Source organism: Oncorhynchus keta, chromosome 17 (assembly GCF_023373465.1).
Source record: "Oncorhynchus keta strain PuntledgeMale-10-30-2019 chromosome 17, Oket_V2, whole genome shotgun sequence".
Lineage (NCBI taxonomy): Eukaryota > Metazoa > Chordata > Actinopteri > Salmoniformes > Salmonidae > Oncorhynchus > Oncorhynchus keta.
The window spans coordinates 15,215,517-15,234,584 of NC_068437.1; the positions used below are offsets into that span (position 1 = coordinate 15,215,517).

Sequence of the window (19,068 nt, forward strand, 5' to 3'; positions counted from 1 at the left end):
AATAGAGTCCAATTAGATTATTAAGGTGTTGTAACTATATCATGTATATTGTTTATTTTATTTAAATTGGGTAATTTAGAAAGTAATATGGCTCTTAACAAGTTCCCTGTTCAACCACCAGTTGATGCCACAACGCCGCTCATTTGGGGAAGAAATGTAAGGATGTATTGCGTGAGTGGGGTGCGTTATTAACAAGTTACTGCCTAGATCAACCGGGCGACGGGTCCGGAACGATGATCCACAACCAGGACATCCCATGGTCATTCTTGTGGTGGTCTGCAGCTTGCAGAAATCCTACCAGGTTAAACCACCAGAGGGGAACTGTCACGACAATCCACAACCAAGACATCCCGTGGTCATTCTTGTTGGGGGTTGAAACTTGCAGAATCCTTACAAAATGTAACGCACCAGAGGGGGACTGTCATGACTGTCAATGAGAATCCAAATAAGTCAGATCAGGTTTACTATGAATAATTTCTATCAGACCCCTCAAACCCGTAGAGGGGGAAGGAAATAACTAGTAGGGTTTAACAACTCACATCCTGTTGTAAATCAAGGGAGAAGATCCAGGCCTGTGCTCTCAAGATTCACCAAAGGAATGTGCTTAGTCTCAATAGACTTTTCCCCACTGAAACTCTAATACATTTAAAAGCAAATACTGGAGCAATATTTCCTATGTAGAATGTGGGGAATGGTCAGAGTGTCACGGCCGTTAAAGGAAGAGGACCAAGGTACAGCGTGGTGAGCGTACATTTTCTTTTATTAATAAAAATGACGCCGAACAAAACAATAAACACTACAAAAACCAACTGTGAAGCTAAAGGCTATGTTCCCTAAACAAACTCAACTTCACACAAAGACAGGTGGGAAAGGGCTACCTAAGTATGGTTCTCAATCAGAGACAACGATAGACAGCTGTCCCTGATTGAGAACCATACCCAGCCAAAACATAGAAATACAAAATCATAGATAACAAAACATAGAATGCCCACCCTAAATCACACGCTGACCAAACCAAATAGAGACATTAAAAGGCTCTCTAAGGTCAGGGCGTGACACAGAGGGGATCTATAGGACACTAATATCATTTTATTTGTTCTTTTGTGATGTCATTCAAAATGTTATAAAGGAAATACAGTAACTTGGAAAGTATACCCACTACATATACTGTATGAAGTTTCCATACTATGCGTTGTCCATACTATATGTAATATATATTACATATATGAAAAATTATTAAAGTGTTTTTGTTAAGAGACGGATGTGATTTGAGAAGTTATAAGAGATAATTGTATTCCAGAACTTTTCATAGTGAGTAGTCACCACTCCGGAGTGAGGTCAGGGAGCGTGCCAGCCTGCCAGAACCGCCCCTTTCGAGCCAAAGATATAAAGGATGGGTGAAGAAGTTAACACATTAGACCAGAAAAGCGTGAAGCTGCAGCTGCACGTTGAAAATGGTTTGAACTTTGAATCTTAACACGAGGTGGAGGCGATAAATTCACCTCCCGGTCAATCACTGGTACGGCTGATTAGCTGTAAAGTATCTTCGAAAGCGAATTTAAGTAAGACCATCCTGTTACTCTGCTCAAACCATCATATTACGCTACTCTCATCACACCACTGGGAAACCATCGATGCGTCCGACGATGCCCCGGCATTTCACGTAAATACATTCATGATTTCTTTCTCAAAGCGGGCAGCGGTTCGTGTGCAAAGTATATAGTTACTGTAGGTGAGAGTAGTTTCTGAATGTGGAAATGTTAAATGCCTCCATCCCTCTCTCTCCCTCTCTTCTTTAACAAGCATCCATGTTGTTGTCATTCCGCGAGGGACCTGTTTTCAGCGTATTAAGTCTCCAGTCAATAACCGGTTCAGTGTGTATGTTTATCCTGTGCTCCCATTTAATTAGCTAGTAAATAAATAATTAAATACATTTGTGTAGTCTTGAATCACAAGTAAGGCTCAGGTGTTTGCAGATGCAAGGAAGTTACGACTGTTCAGAGTGATGATATAATACGAGGTTATGATTAATAAGTTAACTGTTTATATGTAAGTCATGGCAAAATGTCTATAATTGCAGGGAATTAGAGGATCTGATCTTTTTTTCAATTTTCACCTAAAATGACATACCCAAATCTAACTGTCTGTAACTCAGGACCTGAAGCAAGGATATGCATATTCTTGGTACCATTTGAAAGGAAACACCTTGAAGTTTGTGGAAATGTGAAATTAATGTCGGAGAATATAACACATTAGATCTGGTAAAAGATAATACAAACAAAAACATGTATTTATTTTTTCCATTATCTTTGAAATGGAGAGAAAGGCCATAAAATGACATAGGAGTGTAGGTGTAATTTCGATTTTGGCCACCAGATGGTAACAGTGTGTGCAAAGTTTCAGACTGACCCAGTGAAGCAATTCATTACTGCACAACATTTTGAAATTAAGTCTGCACAAATGTGCCAAATTTGTCACTTGATACATTTAAGTACATAACTGTAGAGAACATACCAAATAATATGGTAATAAAAACAAATGTTTACACACTCCCAGGATGGTCATACAAGATGGATAATTAGCTTTCGGACAGAAAAGACACGAACCTTCACACATCTAGATGTCCGGGCAGCATGGGTGTGGGGCCAGAAACATCAGGGGTTCAAACTGTAGAACCCAGTTCCTACATTTTAATATAAAGATGGATTTTATCAAACAAAACCATGCTACATTTTATCTCTGGGACCCTCATGATGACAAATCAGAGCAAGATTACTGAATGTAAGTAAATGATTTACCTTCAGAGGTGAATGTATCAAACCATTTGCCGTGATAAAAGTTTTTTGTTGTTGTGCACTCAAACAATACCATGGCATTTTTTCACTGTAATAGCAACTGTAAATTGGACAGTGCAGTTACAGCAGATTAACAAGAATTTTCGCTTTCTGCACATATAAAACATATGTCCTGGAAAGTTGGCTGTTACTTACAACGTCATTCTAGTCACATTAGCGCACGTTAGCAACAACCGTCCCGGTATAGGGACACCGATCCCGTAGAGGTTTTAAGATTATTTTGAGAAACCGGGCCCAGGTTGGTTCATTTCAGCCATCAGCTTGTCACATCCTAATTCAGATGTCTTTTTTGTTTTATTAACGTTTTGTAAATCCAAGGCATTTGTGTATATTAACCATATACTTACAGATACAAGGTCATAGTAATAAAATTGATTTCTAAAGAAATGTATTGTACAATTCCTCATTAGGCACAGGCTGTCACACCCTGATCCACCCCCCTCCAGGTGTCGCCCATTTGCCCCATTATCCTGTGTATTTATACCTGTGTTCTCTGTTTGTCTGTTGCCAGTTTGTCTTGTCTCATCAAGCCTACCAGCGTATTTCCCTTACTCCTGTTATCGCTCTAGTCCCTGCTTTCTTGTTTTCCCAGTTTTGACCATTCTGCCTGTCCTGACCCTGACTGCCGTTCTGTACCTTTCGGACTCTGCTCTGGATTACTGACCGCTGCCTGCCCTTGACCCGTCGTTTGCCTGCCCCCTGTTTTTGTAATAAACTTTTGTTACTTCGAACTGTCTGCATCTGAGTCTTATCCTGAGGTCTGATACAGGCACTAATCACAAAACAATGAAAACCTATTTTTTGTGATAATCACATCTCCATTACAAGGATGATAAATTATCAGCCAAGGGATGGGAAATGCCAGTCTTCGGGCAGCCTGATTGGTGTCACACTTTCCCCCAAGCCCAATAGCTCAATAGGGTGTAATTGCAGACCGTAATTCGGGGCGTTTCTTAATGTGGTTGTTCCTTTATATCAGGAAACTCCCATTGGTGCCTGGCATTGGTCAGTTCCGGTGTTTTGAGACGGATGGTTTCTCAACACAGATTATTTGTTTAAATAACAGGTTGGGAGAATAAGGTTAAGGTTAGGAAAGTGGTTAGGGTTCAGCTTAGCTACAATGCTACAGTTGTCCCTGACACGAAATAAAGACACAGACCAATAGCGAGCATCGTATACCGATATCAGAAAATGCCCTTTTCATATAGCTAACACACCTGATTAAACAAATTGCATTCTAAAGTGGAGACCATAATATGAGGTTGATTATTGGAGGTGTGTTAGCTGGGGCTTGGGCAAAAAGTGTATCACCAATCAGGCCCCAGATGACTGGAGTTGCCCATCGCTGGCCTAGCCCTTATATACTGAACGAAAATATAAGTGCAAAATGCAACAATTTCAAAGATTTGAATGAGTTACAGTTCATAGAAGGAAATCAATTAATTCGGCCCTAATCTATGGATTTCACATAACTTGGCAGGGATGCAGCCATGGGTGGGCTTTTTTCTCCCATGAAAGGGCTTTATTACAGACAGAAATACTCCTCAGCACACCCCCCTCCCTCCCCAGATGATCCCGCAGGTGAAACAAACAGATGTGGAGGTCTGGGGCTGGCATGGTTACTTACACGTGGTCTGCGGCTGTGAGGCTGGTTGGATGTACTGTCAAATTTTCTAAAACAACATTGGAGGAGAAATTAACATTGAATTCTCTGGCAACAGCTCTGTCAGACATTCTTGCAGTCAGCATGCCAATGTGGCATTGTGTTGTGTAACATAACTGCACATTTTAGAGTGGTCGTTTAGTGTTCCCAGCACAAGGTGCACCTGTATAATGATTGTGTGGTTTAATCAGCTTCTTGATAGGCCACACCTGTTAGGTAGATGGATTATCTTGGCAAAGGAGAAATGCTCAGTAACAGGGATATAACCAAATTTGTGCACAGAATTTGAGAAAAATACATTTTTGCTAGTTTATATATATATAAAAAAAGAAATATCACATTTACATAAGTATTCATACTCAGTACTTTGTTGAAGCACCTTTGGCAGCGATTACAGAAGAGTCTTGTTGGGTATGACACTACAAGCTTGGCACACCTGTATTTGGGGAGTTTCTCCCATTCTTCGCTGCATATCCTCTCAAGCTCTGTCAGGTTGGACACTACAAGCTTGGCACACCTGTATTTGGGGAGTTTCTCCCATTCTTCTCTGCATATCCTCTCAAGCTCTGTCAGGTTGGATGGGGAGCGTTGCTGCACAGATATTTTAAGGTCTCTCCAGAGATGTTCCATCGGGTTCAAGTCCGGACTCTGGCTGGGCCACTCAAGGAAATTCCGAGACTTGTCCCGAAGCCACTCCTGCGTTGTCTTGCCTGTGTCGTTCTCCTGTTGATAGATTAATCAATTAATTGATAGATTCCTTAATTAATTGATAGATAATTAAGGTTTTCATCAAGCATCTCTCTGTACTTTACTCCGTTCATCTTTGCCTCAATCCTGACTACTCTCCCAGTCCCTGCTACCCAAAAACATCCCCACAGCCTGATGCTGCCACCACCATGCATCACCTTAGGGATGGTGCCAGGTTTCCTCCAGATGTGACATTCAGGCCAAATTACAATCTTGGTTTCATCAGATCAGAGAATCTTGTTTCTCATGGTCTGAGTCTTTTGGCTAACTCCAAGCGGGCTGTCAATCAATCAATACAATTTTATTTATATAGCCCTTCGTACATCAGCTGATATCTCAAAGTGCTGTACAGAAACCCAGCCTAAAACCCCAAACAGCAAGCAATGCAGGTGTAGAAGCACGGTGGCTAGGAAAAACTCCCTAGAAAGGCCAAAACCTAGGAAGAAACCTAGAGAGGAACCAGGCTATGTGGGGTGGCCAGTCCTCTTCTGGCTGTGCCGGGTGGAGATTATAACAGAACATGGCCAAGATGTTCAAATGTTCATAAATGACCAGCATGGTCGAATAATAACAAGGCAGAACAGTTGAAACTGGAGCAGCAGCACAGTCAGGTGGACTGGGGACAGCAAGGAGTCATCATGTCAGGTCGTCCTGGGGCACGGTCCTTGGGCTCAGGTCCTCCGAGAGAGAGAAAGAAAGAGAGAATTAGAGAGAGCATATGTGGGGTGGCCAGTCCTCTTCTGGCTGTGCCGGGTGGAGATTATAACAGAACATGGCCAAGATGTTCAAATGTTCATAAATGACCAGCATGGTCAAATAATAGTAAGGCAGAACAGCTGAAACTGGAGCAGCAGCATGGCCAGGTGGACTGGGGACAGCAAGGAGTCATCATGTCAGGTAGTCCTGGGGCATGGTCCTAGGGCTCAGGTCAGTTGAAACTGGAGCAGCAGCATGGCCAGGTGGACTGGGGACAGCAAGGAGCCATCATGTCAGGTAGTCCTGGGGCATGGTCCTAGGGCTCAGGTCCTCCGAGAGAGAGAAAGAAAGAAGGAGAGAATTAGAGAACGCACACTTAGATTCACACAGGACACCGAATAGGACAGGAGAAGTACTCCAGATATAACAAACTGACCCTAGCCCCCCGATACAAACTAATGCAGCATAAATACTGGAGGCTGAGACAGGAGGGGTCAGGAGACACTGTGGCCCCATCCGAGGACACCCCCGGACAGGGCCAAACAGGAAGGATATAACCCCACCCACTTTGCCAAAGCACAGCCCCCACACCACTAGAGGGATATCTTCAACCACCAACTTACCATCCTGCGACATGCCTGAGTATAGCCCACAAAGATCTCCGCCAACCCAGACAGGATGACCACAACAGTGAATCAACCCACTCAGGTGACGCACCCCCTGCAGGGACGGCATGAGAGAGCCCCAGTAAGCCAGTGACTCAGCCCCTGTAATAGGGTTAGAGGCAGAGAATCCCAGTGGAAAGAGGGGAACTGGCCAGGCAGAGACAGCAAGGGCGGTTCTTTGCTCCAGAGACTTTCCGTTCACCTTCCCACTCCTGGGCCAGACTACACTCAATCATATGACCCACTGAAAAGATAAGTCTTCAGTAAAGACTTAAAAGGTTCCTGTCATGTTCCTTTTAATGCTTCCATCTGGCCACTCTACCAAAAAGGCCTGATTGGTGGATTACTGCAGAGATGGTTGTTCTTCTGGAAGGTCCTCCATCTCCACAGAGGAACTCTAGAGCTCTGTCTAGAGTGACCATCGGATTCTTGGTCACCTCCCTGACCAAGTGCCTTCTCCCCCGATTGCTCAGTTTGGCTGGGCGACCAGCTCTTAGAAGTCTTGGTGTTTCTAAACATCTTCCATTTGAGAATGATGGAGGACACTGTGTTCTTGGGGACCTTCAATGCTGCAGAATCTTTTTGCTACCCTTCCTCAGATCTGTGCCTCAACACAATCCTGTCTCAGAGCTCTACAGACAATTCCTTCTACCTCATGGCTTGGTTTTTGCTCTGACATGCACTGTCAACTATGGGACCTTATATAGACAGTTGTGTGCCTTTCCAAACCATGTCCAATCAATTAAATTTACACAGGTGGACTCAAAACAATTTGTAGAAACATCTCAAGGATGATCAATGGAAAGATGCACCTGATCTAAATTTGTGTGAATAAATGCATTTGCAAAAATTTCTAAAAACCTGTTTTCACTTTGTGATTATGGGGTATTGTGTGCAAATTTCAGATGAATGTTTTATTTAATCAATTTTAGAATAATGCTGTAAAGGAGGGCTACCCAACCCTCTTCCTAGAGATCTTCCGTCCTGTGGGTTTTCAGTCCAACCCCAATTTAACACACCCGATTCTACTAATTAGCTGCTCAACAAGACGTTAACTAGCTGAATCAGATATGCTAAATTAGGGATGGACTGAAAACCTACAGGACAGTAGATCTGCAGGAAGAGGGTTGGGCAGCCCTGCTGTAAAGTAACATTTGTAAAAAGTCAAGGGGTCTGAATACCTTCTGAAGGCACTGTATTAGCCCTACACATTATATCCCTTCCTACTGCTTCTGTCATTCAATACCACTGGACCGGAGATGGATGGTCCTGTCTGTGACTGTCCCTTAAAATGTGTATCAGTAGGTCAGTAATACATATACAACTGGAAGGGGGATATAATTTCATATAAATTGTGTCAAATTAGTTTGGTTTTCATCAAGACTCGTGAAGATTTCAAATGTCAGAAATGTCTCCTTCCCTCAGAAACCAGACGCCACACAATTGTAGTTCAGGAAAGCCTTTTCCGCTTTATTACAAAGAAAAGAGGCTTTGAACGTCAGAAAATACAAGATTGATCTGTATTCATTATTCTTAAAATTATTCACTTTTCCATTTCCTATGAAATGCTGCTGTTTAAACAGCTTTAAGTGAAATGTGTCCGTCTGTCCTCTTGCTTTAGACTGATTAGTTGGTTTGTTTGGGGGGTGGATTTCCTTGTTTTAGCTCAGAAGAATCAGGTATTTCCTTGTTTGTCTTTTTTATTTGTAATTCTTCGTCGTAAGTGCTCACGGCTCCGAGTGCGACGCCCTGTCCAGCAGATACAGAAATGTCCTATTTTATCCACATATTGCATCCACGCTGACCTCCTAAAAACAAGGTACAAGGCAGAGCAATTTTTTCTCTCCAAAATATATATATATATATATATATATATATACATACACACACACACACACACACACAGATATATATATATAATATATACAGATTCATACATACATATCAGTATTCATGTGATGTTCAAACATAAAAATACTTTTTTTTTTACACGTTTATTACAAAATCGTAACAAAGACTGGAAAGTGTTTTGCTTGCTCTGGAACAATGAAGCTGGGTAGGTTTTCTAACAACCCTTGTACGGGTTGTCCACAGGTTGTGAGAACATTCACTAAAAAAGTATCCGATCTGTGTCTATTTTGAAGCCAGACAGAAAATACCCGTCAAAAGGAAAGAAAGATGTGGGGCCGGTTGAGGAGAAAAGAGGGAATGTACAAGAGGAGAGATGGAAAGAGAGAGGTGTAGACAGGCTGCTGATCTTTACAAAACAAAACAGGAGGGAGTGTTTTCACATAAAAAAGCACAAACAATATTTGTGTTCTTTTATTACTAAATAGTGCAACAACGAACATTGCATTTCTTCCGGACCCTTTCGTTCTCACGTGTGGGATGGTACTTGTTGGTTTAGCCTTCCCCGCCTTTGTCACTTTTTTGTTGATGAAAAAATGTGTCATAACCCTTGTTTTGTCACTGTAAAGTGTGCCGGTATAGTCAGTCTTCTGATTCAGAGGTAAACAAAACACAGACCCTGCTCAACTCCCACCTCAAAAAACAAGGACATTAAAGGAATAAAAACAGAACAGGTGTGGGTGTTTGGGCAGCACATAATTTGGGAAAGGCAGGGCTCAGTTTTCCCAACCCTTATGCAGTGGTGAGGACCTCCTCTGCAGTCATTTTAACCAGATCCTCAAGGAATAAAAACCAGGATGGATGCCTGGGCCACAGCACCCTCCTCAGGCTGGGAGGGAGGGGTGCAGGGACAGCAGTACCCCTGGGACTATACTGTACTTGGGCCTCAGAAGGCCTGCTGGGCTGGGTTGTAGTTGAAGGTAGACGGGACGTGGGGCCTCTCTTCTAGCTTGTCGTACTCCAGGTGGAACTCCTGAAGGGATTGAGAACACACAATCAGTAATGGAAGACTCCTGCTGAGTTTATATGGCCCGAGTGAGACTACTGATAAAACTACTGAACTACTGGACTAAAAACCCAGTGTGACATCACCAGTAACCGAGAGATACTGAAGGCCTACCTTGAGCCCTTTTTACAAGCCTTTCTTGAGGATCACAACCAACGTTAAAAACTCTTAAAAGTTCCCAAAACAAAACTAGTACGTAAAGCACGTAACTCCATCAAAGGAGATTCACAACTCATGGCATACATCTAAATCGAAAAAGGCACACAGAGATAATGCTCTCTCTTAAAGGGATGGTTCGACATTTTGGCAATGAAGCCCTTTATCTACTTCCCCAGAGTCAGATGAACTCAAGGATACCATTTTTAATGTTTCTGCATGCAGTTTGAAGAAAAATGCTAACTACCGTTAGTGCAATTTCTAACTAGCGTTAGCACAATGACTAGACGTCTATGAAAGCAGGTAGCATGCTAACTCTGGTTAGCATTGCACTAACTGTAGTTTGCATTGGCTCACAAAAATAAATGTAACTTCTTTCATACTGGACGCTGAGACATACAAATTGTATACTAGAGGTTAATCTGACTTTTGGGAAGTAGATTGCCAAAATCTCGGACTATCCCTTTAATGTTTAGTGTATTGATTTGGGGTAGTGGATACTAAAGCCAATACCTTTACCTTGGCTACCTTCCTCCAGTTAAGACAATCAAAGAAGTAGTAGGTTCCCCTCTCGTAGGTGTTGGTCTTTAGTGTGGGCTCCATACCCGGCGCCCGCGTGATCCACACCCGCTCCTCCTTGTGGTACCGCCAGTCCCGGTTGAAGCTGCACCAACATCAGGCAGGAGAGAAAGAAATCCCATTACTGCACAGTCAAGTCAAAGAAAATACGCACAAATCGCTTATTGATAACAAACTATGGAAAGAACTGTGGTACAACTATTGGAAGAAAACCAAAAAGTGATGCTGGGAGTTAAGGTGATGTAAAATCTCAACAAAAAAAAAATAACTTTTGAGAGGAGTCTAATCATTTATAAATAAAAGATTAGCAAGGCACTAAATACTACAAACTAAGTTAAATGCCTTCAGTAGTAGTTTGGATGTGCTACTTACAGCTCTACTGCTGCCAGGAGCTGTAGCAGGTCTCCTCCGTTCATGTAGTACAGATAGAACAACAGATCTTCACCGTAACGAGCCAGTTTAATAGCTGCCAGCTGAGGAGAGACGTCTTTATCAACACCATCATTCATTTATCCGATGACATTGTGCTTTCTTCAAGAGCATAAGATCAATACATCATGAAAGAGGGTGTTACACAAACTGATTAGATGACTGATTCATCACCTACCTTGTCCCGTATGTGAATGTTGGTTAAGTACTCAGACGGGACGTGGAAGTCTGAAAGAGAGGCAGCACCAGGGTCACTAAAAGGCTAGGTGCGGAGTTCGGGTGTGTGTGCGTGCGTCTTGGTGGAAAACAGTGGCATTTGTGGCAAATGAGTGGACTATCCTGGTCAAATCAAACTTTGTCACATGCTCCGAATACAACAAGTGTAGATTTTACAGTGAAATGCTTACTTACAAGCCCTTAACCAACAGTGCAGTTCAAGAAGAAGAAATTTACCAAGAAGACTAAAATAAAAAGTAACACAATAAGAATGACGAGGCTATATACAGGGGGCATCGGTACCGAGTCAGTGTGCGGGGGTACTTGCTAGTTGAGATAATCCGTACATGTAGGTGGGGCGAAATTACTGCATAGGTAACAAACAACCAGCAGTGCAAAAAAAAGGGTGGGGGGGCTGGGGGTCAAAAGAAATTGTCCGGTGGCAATTTTATGAATTGTTCAGCAGTCTTATGGCTTGGGAGTAGAAGCTGTCGAGGAGCCTTTTGGTCCTAGACTTGGTGCTCCGGTACCGCTTGTCGTGCAGTAGCAGGGGAAAAAAAGTCTACAACTTGGGTGACTGAATTTTATGGGCTTTCCTCTGAAACCGCCTAGGTCCTGGATGGCAGGAAGCTTGGCCCCAGTGATGTACTGGGCCGCCGTTCGCACTACCCTCTGTAGCACCTTGCAGTCAGGTGCCCGAGCAGTTGCCATATCAGGCGGTGATGCAACCGGTCAGGATGCTCTCAATGGCGCAGCTGTAGAACTTGAGGATCTGGGGGCCCATGCCAAATCTTTTCAGTCTCCTGAGTGGTAAAAGGTTTTGTCATGCCCTCTTCACAGCTGTCTTGGTATGTTTGAAACTCTCGAACAGCTCCACTACAACCCGTCGATGTTAATGGGGGCCGGTTCGGCCCGTCTTTTCCACGATCAGCTCCTTAGTCTTGCTCACACTAAGGGAGAGGTTGTTGTCCTGGCACAACACTGCCAGTTCTCTGACCTCCTCCCTATAGTCCGTCTCATCGTTGTCGGTTATCAGGCCTACCACTGTTGTATCGTCAGCTAACTTAATGATGGTGTTGGAGTCGTGTTTGGCCACGCAGTCGTGGGTGAACAGGGAGTACAGGAGGGGACTAAGTATACATCCCTGAGGGGCCCCAGTGTTAAGGATCAGCATGGCAGATGTATTGTTGCCTACTCTTACCACCTGGGAGTGGCACTTCAGCAAGTCCAGAGGGAGGTGTTTAGTCCCAGGGTCCTTAACTTAGTGATGAGCTTTGTGGGCATTATGGTGTTGGAACGCTGAGCTGTAGTCAATGAACTACATTCTCACGTAGATGTTATTTTTGTCCAGGTGAGAAAGGGCAGTGTGGAGTACAATTGGGATTGCATCATCTGTGTATCTGTTGGGGTTATATGCTAATTGGAGTGGGTCTAGGGTGTCCAGGAGGATGCTGTTGATGTGAGCCATGACCAGCCTTTCAAAGCACTTAATGGCTACCAACTTGAGTGCCACAGGGCAGAGGATAGAATTATGGTCAGAGTTGCCAAACAGAGGGTGGGGGAGAGCTTTGTATGCATCTCTGTGTGTGAAGTAAAGGTGGTCTAGGGTTTCCCCCTGGTTGTACATGCAACATGCTGGTAAAAATTTGTTAAAACTGAATTAAGTTTGCCTGCATTAAAGTCCCTGGCCACTAGGAGCGTATTTCCTTCTTTGCTTATGACCTTATAGAGTTGGTTGAGAGCGGTCTTAGTGCCAGCTTCGCTTTGTGGTGGTAAATAGACGCCTATGAATAATACAGATGAGAACTCTCTTGGTAGATAGTGTGGTCTACAGCTTATCATCAGGCACTCTACCTCAGGTGAGCAATACCTTGAGACTTCTTTAATATTAGACATTCCGCACCAGATGTTACACCCCTCGTCTTACCAGAGGTAGCATCTCTGTTCTGCTGGTGCATGGAAAATCCTGCCAGCTCTATATTGTCAGTATCTTCGTTCAGCCACGTCTCGGTGAAACATAAGATGTTACTGTTTTTAATGTCCCGTTGGTAGGATAATCTTAATCGTAGGTCATCAGTTTTATTTTCCAATGATTGCCTTCCAGTGTTCTTGCTAACGTGCAATGGGAGTTCCTTGCTTGCCTCCGGATTCTCAGAAGGGTGCCCGATCTGCGACCTCTTCTCCGGCATCTCTTCTTCGCGCAAAAGGCGTAGATCTGGGCCTGTTCCACTGAAAGCAGGATATCCTTCTAGTCGGACTCATTAAAGGAAAAAAATGTTTCCTACAGTCCGCGGTGAGTAATCGCTTTTCTGATGTCCAGAAGTTAGCAGTAACATTATGAACACAATAGGTTAAAAAATAAGTTACACAAAACACACAAAAATTAACAAAATAGCACAATTGGTTGGGAGAATGTAAAACGTCAGCCATGTTCTTCGGCGCCTTCTTTGTGTCTGCACAGGTGTATGTGTCTTGGTGTGTGTGGTCAGGATAATATCTTACCAATGTCTTGAGGTCGACACGGTGCCGATGCCCAGGGGGAAGCAAACTTGGGGTACAGGTTTCTGTCAGGAGAGGAAGGGACATGTTACTCTCAAAATGGACTTAACCACTTTGACGATAAAGAACATCTGACAAAACTTAGATTTTTGAATGATGTATCCCCTCAACCTAATATTGAGACAGGTCAGCCATCTTACTCTGGAGAGTTGAGGTTGAGTCCCAATGTTGTGAGGTCACTTCCCAGTGCCAGGTGCACCATGCCTGGGTCCGTCTCCGCCGCTCGAATAAATGTCAGCAAGCCGATCATTCCAAACTGGTCCGTCACCATTCCTCTGGGAATGTTCGTCACCCGCCCTACAGATGAAGGAAAATCAACACAAAATTATAATCAACAAGTAGAGCTTTCCCTCCAGCTAGTGCAAATTTGGACATCACCACTGGCCAAGAGTCACGCAGAAACCATCTCAAAACCCACCCAGGTCGAGACCGAGAGGTGTGATTGGTTGAGAAGGCTCACCGTCAGGTAACACCTGGATCCCTTTCTTCTGGTTGTTGTTCTGTGCTGAGGTCGTCTTGTCTCCGGGGAACATAGGCCCATCTGCACTGGATGTGCTCTTGCCTGTAGAGTTTAGGTTCTGAACAAAGCAAAAAAACAAACCGTGAAATGCTTACTTACAAGCCCTTAACCAAAAATGCAGTTCAAGAATTTAGAAAATATTTACTGAGGTGAGGTAGCAGAGAGAACAGTCTATGACTTAGGTGACTGGAGTCGTTGACAATTTTATGGGCCTTCCTTTGACACCGCCTAGTATACAAGTCCTGGATGGCCGGAAGCTTGGCCCCAGTGATGTATTGGGCCGTACGCACTACCCTCTGTAGTGCCTTGCGGTCAGATGCCGAGCAGTTGCCATACCAGGCGGTGATGCAACCGGTCAGGATGCTCTCAATGGTGCAGCTGTAGAACTTTTTGAGGATCTGGGGACCCATGTCAAATCTTTTCAGTCTCCTGAGGGGGAAAGGTGTTGTCGTGCCCTCTTCACGACTTTCTTGGTGTGTTTGGACCATGATAGTTTGTTGGTAATGTGGATACCAAGGAACTTGAAACTCTCAACTCGCCTGTTCGGCCATCCTTTTCCTGTAGTCACATTGAGGGAGAGGAAGTTGTCCTGGCACCACACTGCCAGGTCTCTGCCCTCCTCTCTACAGGCTGTATCATGTGGGTATTACAGACTCAATCAGGGAGAGGTTGAAAATGTCAGTGAAAACACTTCCCACTCCTTGAAAGCGGCAGCTCTAGCCTTTAGTTTGGTACGGATGTTGCCTGTAACCCATGGCTTCTGGTTGGGATATGTACGTACGGCCACTGTGGGGACGACGTCATCAATGCACTTATTGAAGAAGCTGGTGACTGAGGTGGTATAGGTATGGTATTAGGTAAAACGGATTTAAGGTAAAAAACGGATTTAAAGTATGCCTGCATTAAAGTCCCCGGCCACTGTGGGCGCCGCTTCTGGATGAGCATTTACAGCTCGTTGAATGCGGCCTTAGCGCCAGTATTGGTTTGTGGAGGTAAATAGACGGCCACGAATAATATAGATGAGAACTCTTGGTAGATAGTGTGGTCTACAGCTTATCATGAGGTACTCTACCTCAGGCGAGCAATACCTTGAGACTTCTTTAATAGTAGACATCGCTCACCAGTTGTTATTGACAAATAGACACACACCCCCGCCCCTCGTCTTACCAGACGTAGCTGAATATCCTGCCAATGCACGGAAAACCCAGCCAGCTCTATATTATCCGTGTCATCGTTCAGCCACGACTCAGTGAAACATAAGATATTACTGTTTTTAATGTCCCGCTGATAGGATAGTCGCGACGGTAGATCATCGAGACTGTTTTCCTAACAAGGCACCCCAACCTTCTCCCTCTGTATCTCCGCCTTTTCTTCATGCAAATGACGGGGTCTGGGCTTGTTCTCTGGAGAGCAGTATATCCTTTGCGTCGGACTCATTAAAAGACAAAAATCTTTGTCCAGTTCGAGGTGAGTAATTGCTGTTCTGATGCCCAAAAGCTATTTTCGGTCATAAGAGACAGTAGTAGCAACTTTATGTACAAAATAAGTTATAAACAATGCGAAAAAACAAACCAAATAGCACAGTTGGTTAGGAGCCCGTAAAAAGGCGGCCATCCCACCCGGCGCCATTATATTAGACATATATATATGGTGAAGCACTTGAATATGCAGTAGCTGTTGCTGATTAATATAAGGAGGCCTTGCCTGGTTGCCTGTCCATTTCAGCTTTAACCATGTTTGGCATGACAACGACCAAGGAAAACAGACTGACAACCAGGCTAAAGTAAGCCTGTGTCTGCATTACTCACTGTCTTGCTGTCATCATTGCTCAACGTGGGGTCCTTGTAGTTGGGACCAGGCAGTGCAGGGAAGTCCTCGTTGTGGATGGAGAAATCCTGCGTCGGCTCATTCGATGGCTTCGTCACCATGCCAACTGATGAGGTCATGAGATGAAGAGAAGAGGCTTCTTAAATAAATCACCACAATGAGAAAGAAGTTTAGCCTTGGGATATATATATATATAGATATATATACATATACACACAAACACACACACACAGCTCAAAAAAAATAAAGGGAACACTTAAACAACACAATGTAACTCCAAGTCAATCACACTTCTGTGAAATCAAACTGTCCACTTAGGAAGCAACTGACAATTGACAATAAACTTCACATGCTGTTGTGCAAATGGAATAGACAACAGGTGGAAATTATAGGCAATTAACAAGACACAACCAATAAAGGAGTGGTTCTGCAGGTGGGGACCACAGACCACTTCTCAGTTCCTATGCTTCCTGGCTGAGGTTTTGGTCACTTTTGAATGCTGGCGGTGCTTTCACTCTAGTGGTAGCATGAGACGGAGTGGAGTCTACAACCCACACAAGCTCAGGTAGTGCAGCTCATCCAGGATGGCACATCAATGCGAGCTGTGGCAAGAAGGTTTGCTATGTCTGTCAGCGTAGTGTCCAGAGCATGGAGGCGCTACCAGGAGACAGGCCAGTACATCAGGAGACGTGGAGGAGGCCGTAGGAGGGCAACAACCCAGCATCAGGACCGCTACCTCCGCCTTTGTGCAAGGAGGAGCAGGAGGAGCACTGCCAGAGCCTTGCAAAATGACCTCCAGCAGGCCACAAATGTGCATGTGTCTGCTCAAACGGTCAGAAACAGACTCAATGAGGGTGGTATGAGGGCCCGACATCCACAGTTGGGGGTTGTGCTTACAGCCCAACACCGTGCAGGACGTTTTTCATTTGCCAGAGAACACCAAGATAGGCAAATTCGCCACTGGCGCCCTGTGCTCTTCACAGATGAAAGCAGGTTCACACTGAGCACATGTGACAAACGTGACAGTCTGGAGACGCCGTGGAGAACGTTCTGCTGCCTGCAACATCCTCCAGCATGACCGGTTTGGCGGTGGGTCAGTCATGGTGTGGGGTGGCATTTCTTTGGGGGACCACACAGCCCTCCATGTGCTCGCCAGAGGTAGCCTGACTGCCATTAGGTACCGAGATGAGATCCTCAGACCTCTTGTGAGACCATATGCTGGTGCGGTTGGCCCTGGGTTCCTCCTAATGCAAGACAATGCTAGACCTCATGTGGCTGGAGTGTGTCAGCAGTTCCTGCAAGAGGAAGGCATTGATGCTATGGACTGGCCCGCCCGTTCCCCAGACCTGATTCCAATTGAGCACATCTGGGACATCATGTCTCGCTCCATCCACCAATGCCACGTTGCACCACAGACTGTCCAGGAGTTGGTGGATGCTTTAGTCCAGGTCTGGGAGGAGATCCCTCAGGAGACCATCTGCCACCTCATCAGGAGCATGCCCAGGCATTGTAGGAATGTCATACAGGCACATGGAGGCCACACACACTACTGAGCCCCATTTTGACTTGTTTTAAGGACATTACATCAAAGTTGGATCAGCCTGTAGTGTGGTTTTTCCACTTTAATTTTGAGTGTGACTCCAAATCCAGACCTCCATGGGTTGATAAAAATGATCAATGGAAATCAAATGTATGTGATTTTGTTGTCAGCACATTCAACTATGTAAAGAAAAAACTATTTAATGAGAATATTTCATTCATTCGGATCTAGGATGTGTTATTTTAGTGTTCCCTTTATTTTTTTTAGCAGTATATATATATATATATATATATATATGCAAAAAAGTATTTAGTCAGCCACCAATTGTGCAAGTTCTCCCACTTAAAAAGATGAGGCCTGTAATTTTCATCAAAGGTACACTTCAACTATGACAGACAAAATAAGGAAAAAAAAATCCAGAAATTACACTGTAGGATTTTTAATGAATTTATTTGCAAATTATGGTGGAAAATAAGTATTTGGTCAATAACAAAAGTTTATCTCAATACTTTGTTAAATACCCTTTGTTGGCAATGACAGAGGTCAAACGTTTTCTGTAAGTCTTCACAAGGTTTTCACACACTGTTGCTGATATTTTGGCCCATTCCTCCATGCAGATCTCCTCTAGAGCAGTGATGTTTTGGGGCTGTTGCTGGGCAACACGGACTTTCAACTCCCTCCAAAGATTTTCTATGGGGTTGAGATCTGGAGACTGGCTAGGCCACTCCAGGACCTTGAAATGCTTCTTACGAAGCCACTCCTTTGTTGCCCGGGCAGTGTGTTTGGGATCATTGTCATGCTGAAAGACCCAGCCACGTTTCATCTTCAATGCCCTTGCTGATCGAAGCAGGTTTTTACTCAAAATCTCACGATACATGGCCCCATTCATTTTTTCCTTTACACGGATCAGTCGTCCTGGTCCCTTTGCAGAAACACAGCCCCAAAGCATGATGTTTCCACCCCCATGCTTCACAGTAGGTATATGGTGTTCTTTGGATGCAACTCAGCATTCCTTGTCCTCCAAACACAACGAGTTGAGTTTTTACCAAAAAGTTCTAATTTGGTTTCATCTGACCATATGACATTCTCCCAATCTTCTTCTGGATCATCCAAATGCTCTCTAGCAAACTTCAGACGGGCCTGGACATGTACTGGCTTAAGCAGGGGGACACGTCTGGCACTGCAGGATTTGAGTCCCTGGCGGCGTAGTGTGATACTGATGGTAGGCTTTGTTACTTTGGTCCCAGCTCCCTGCAGGTCATTCACTAGGTCCCCCCGTGTGGTTCTGCAGGTCTACAATTTTGTTTCTGGTGTCCTTTGACAGCTCTTTGGTCTTGGCCATTGTGGAGTTTGGAGTGTGACTGTTTGAGGTTGTGGACAGGTGTCTTTTATACAGGTAACGAGTGGAGGACAGAGGAGCCTCTTAAAGAAGAAGTTACAGGTCTGTGAGAGCCAGAAATGTTGCTTGTTTGTAGGTGACCAAATACTTATTTTCCATCATAATTTGCAAATAAATTCATAAAAAATCCTACAATGTGATTTTCTGGATTTTCCCCCCTCATTTTGTCTGTCATAGTTGAAGTGTACCTATGATGAAAATTACAGGCCTCTCATCTTTTTAAGTGGGAGAACTTGCCCAATTGGTGGCTACACACACACACACCATTGGACAAGGCCTTTTCCCTTTCTTCATCACATGACT

The 19,068-nt window shown here is 44.1% G+C and overlaps 1 protein-coding gene across 7 annotated transcripts in view; it reads right to left on the reverse strand.

Moving 5' to 3' along the window:
- Positions 1-8,069: 8,069 nt before the first annotated feature.
- LOC118396497 (CCR4-NOT transcription complex subunit 2-like) overlaps positions 8,070-19,068 on the reverse strand; it is a 52,138-nt gene continuing 41,139 nt past the window's right edge. For 3 of the 7 annotated variants that reach the window (XM_035790742.2, XM_035790747.2, XM_035790748.2), the window contains exons 8-15: positions 15,808-15,965; positions 13,940-14,057; positions 13,620-13,776; positions 13,423-13,484; positions 10,883-10,932; positions 10,648-10,748; positions 10,210-10,360; positions 8,070-9,507 (exon numbers count right to left, since the gene is read on the reverse strand). In XM_035790742.2, coding sequence (XP_035646635.1) covers positions 9,421-9,507; positions 10,210-10,360; positions 10,648-10,748; positions 10,883-10,932; positions 13,423-13,484; positions 13,620-13,776; positions 13,940-14,057; positions 15,808-15,965 — 884 coding nt within the window. In that variant the 3' untranslated portion in view covers positions 8,070-9,420. The remainder of the gene's footprint in view (positions 9,508-10,209; positions 10,361-10,647; positions 10,749-10,882; positions 10,933-13,422; positions 13,485-13,619; positions 13,777-13,939; positions 14,058-15,807; positions 15,966-19,068) is intronic. The other 4 variants (XM_035790743.2, XM_035790745.2, XM_035790746.2 and 1 more) reach the window with 4 other exon arrangements.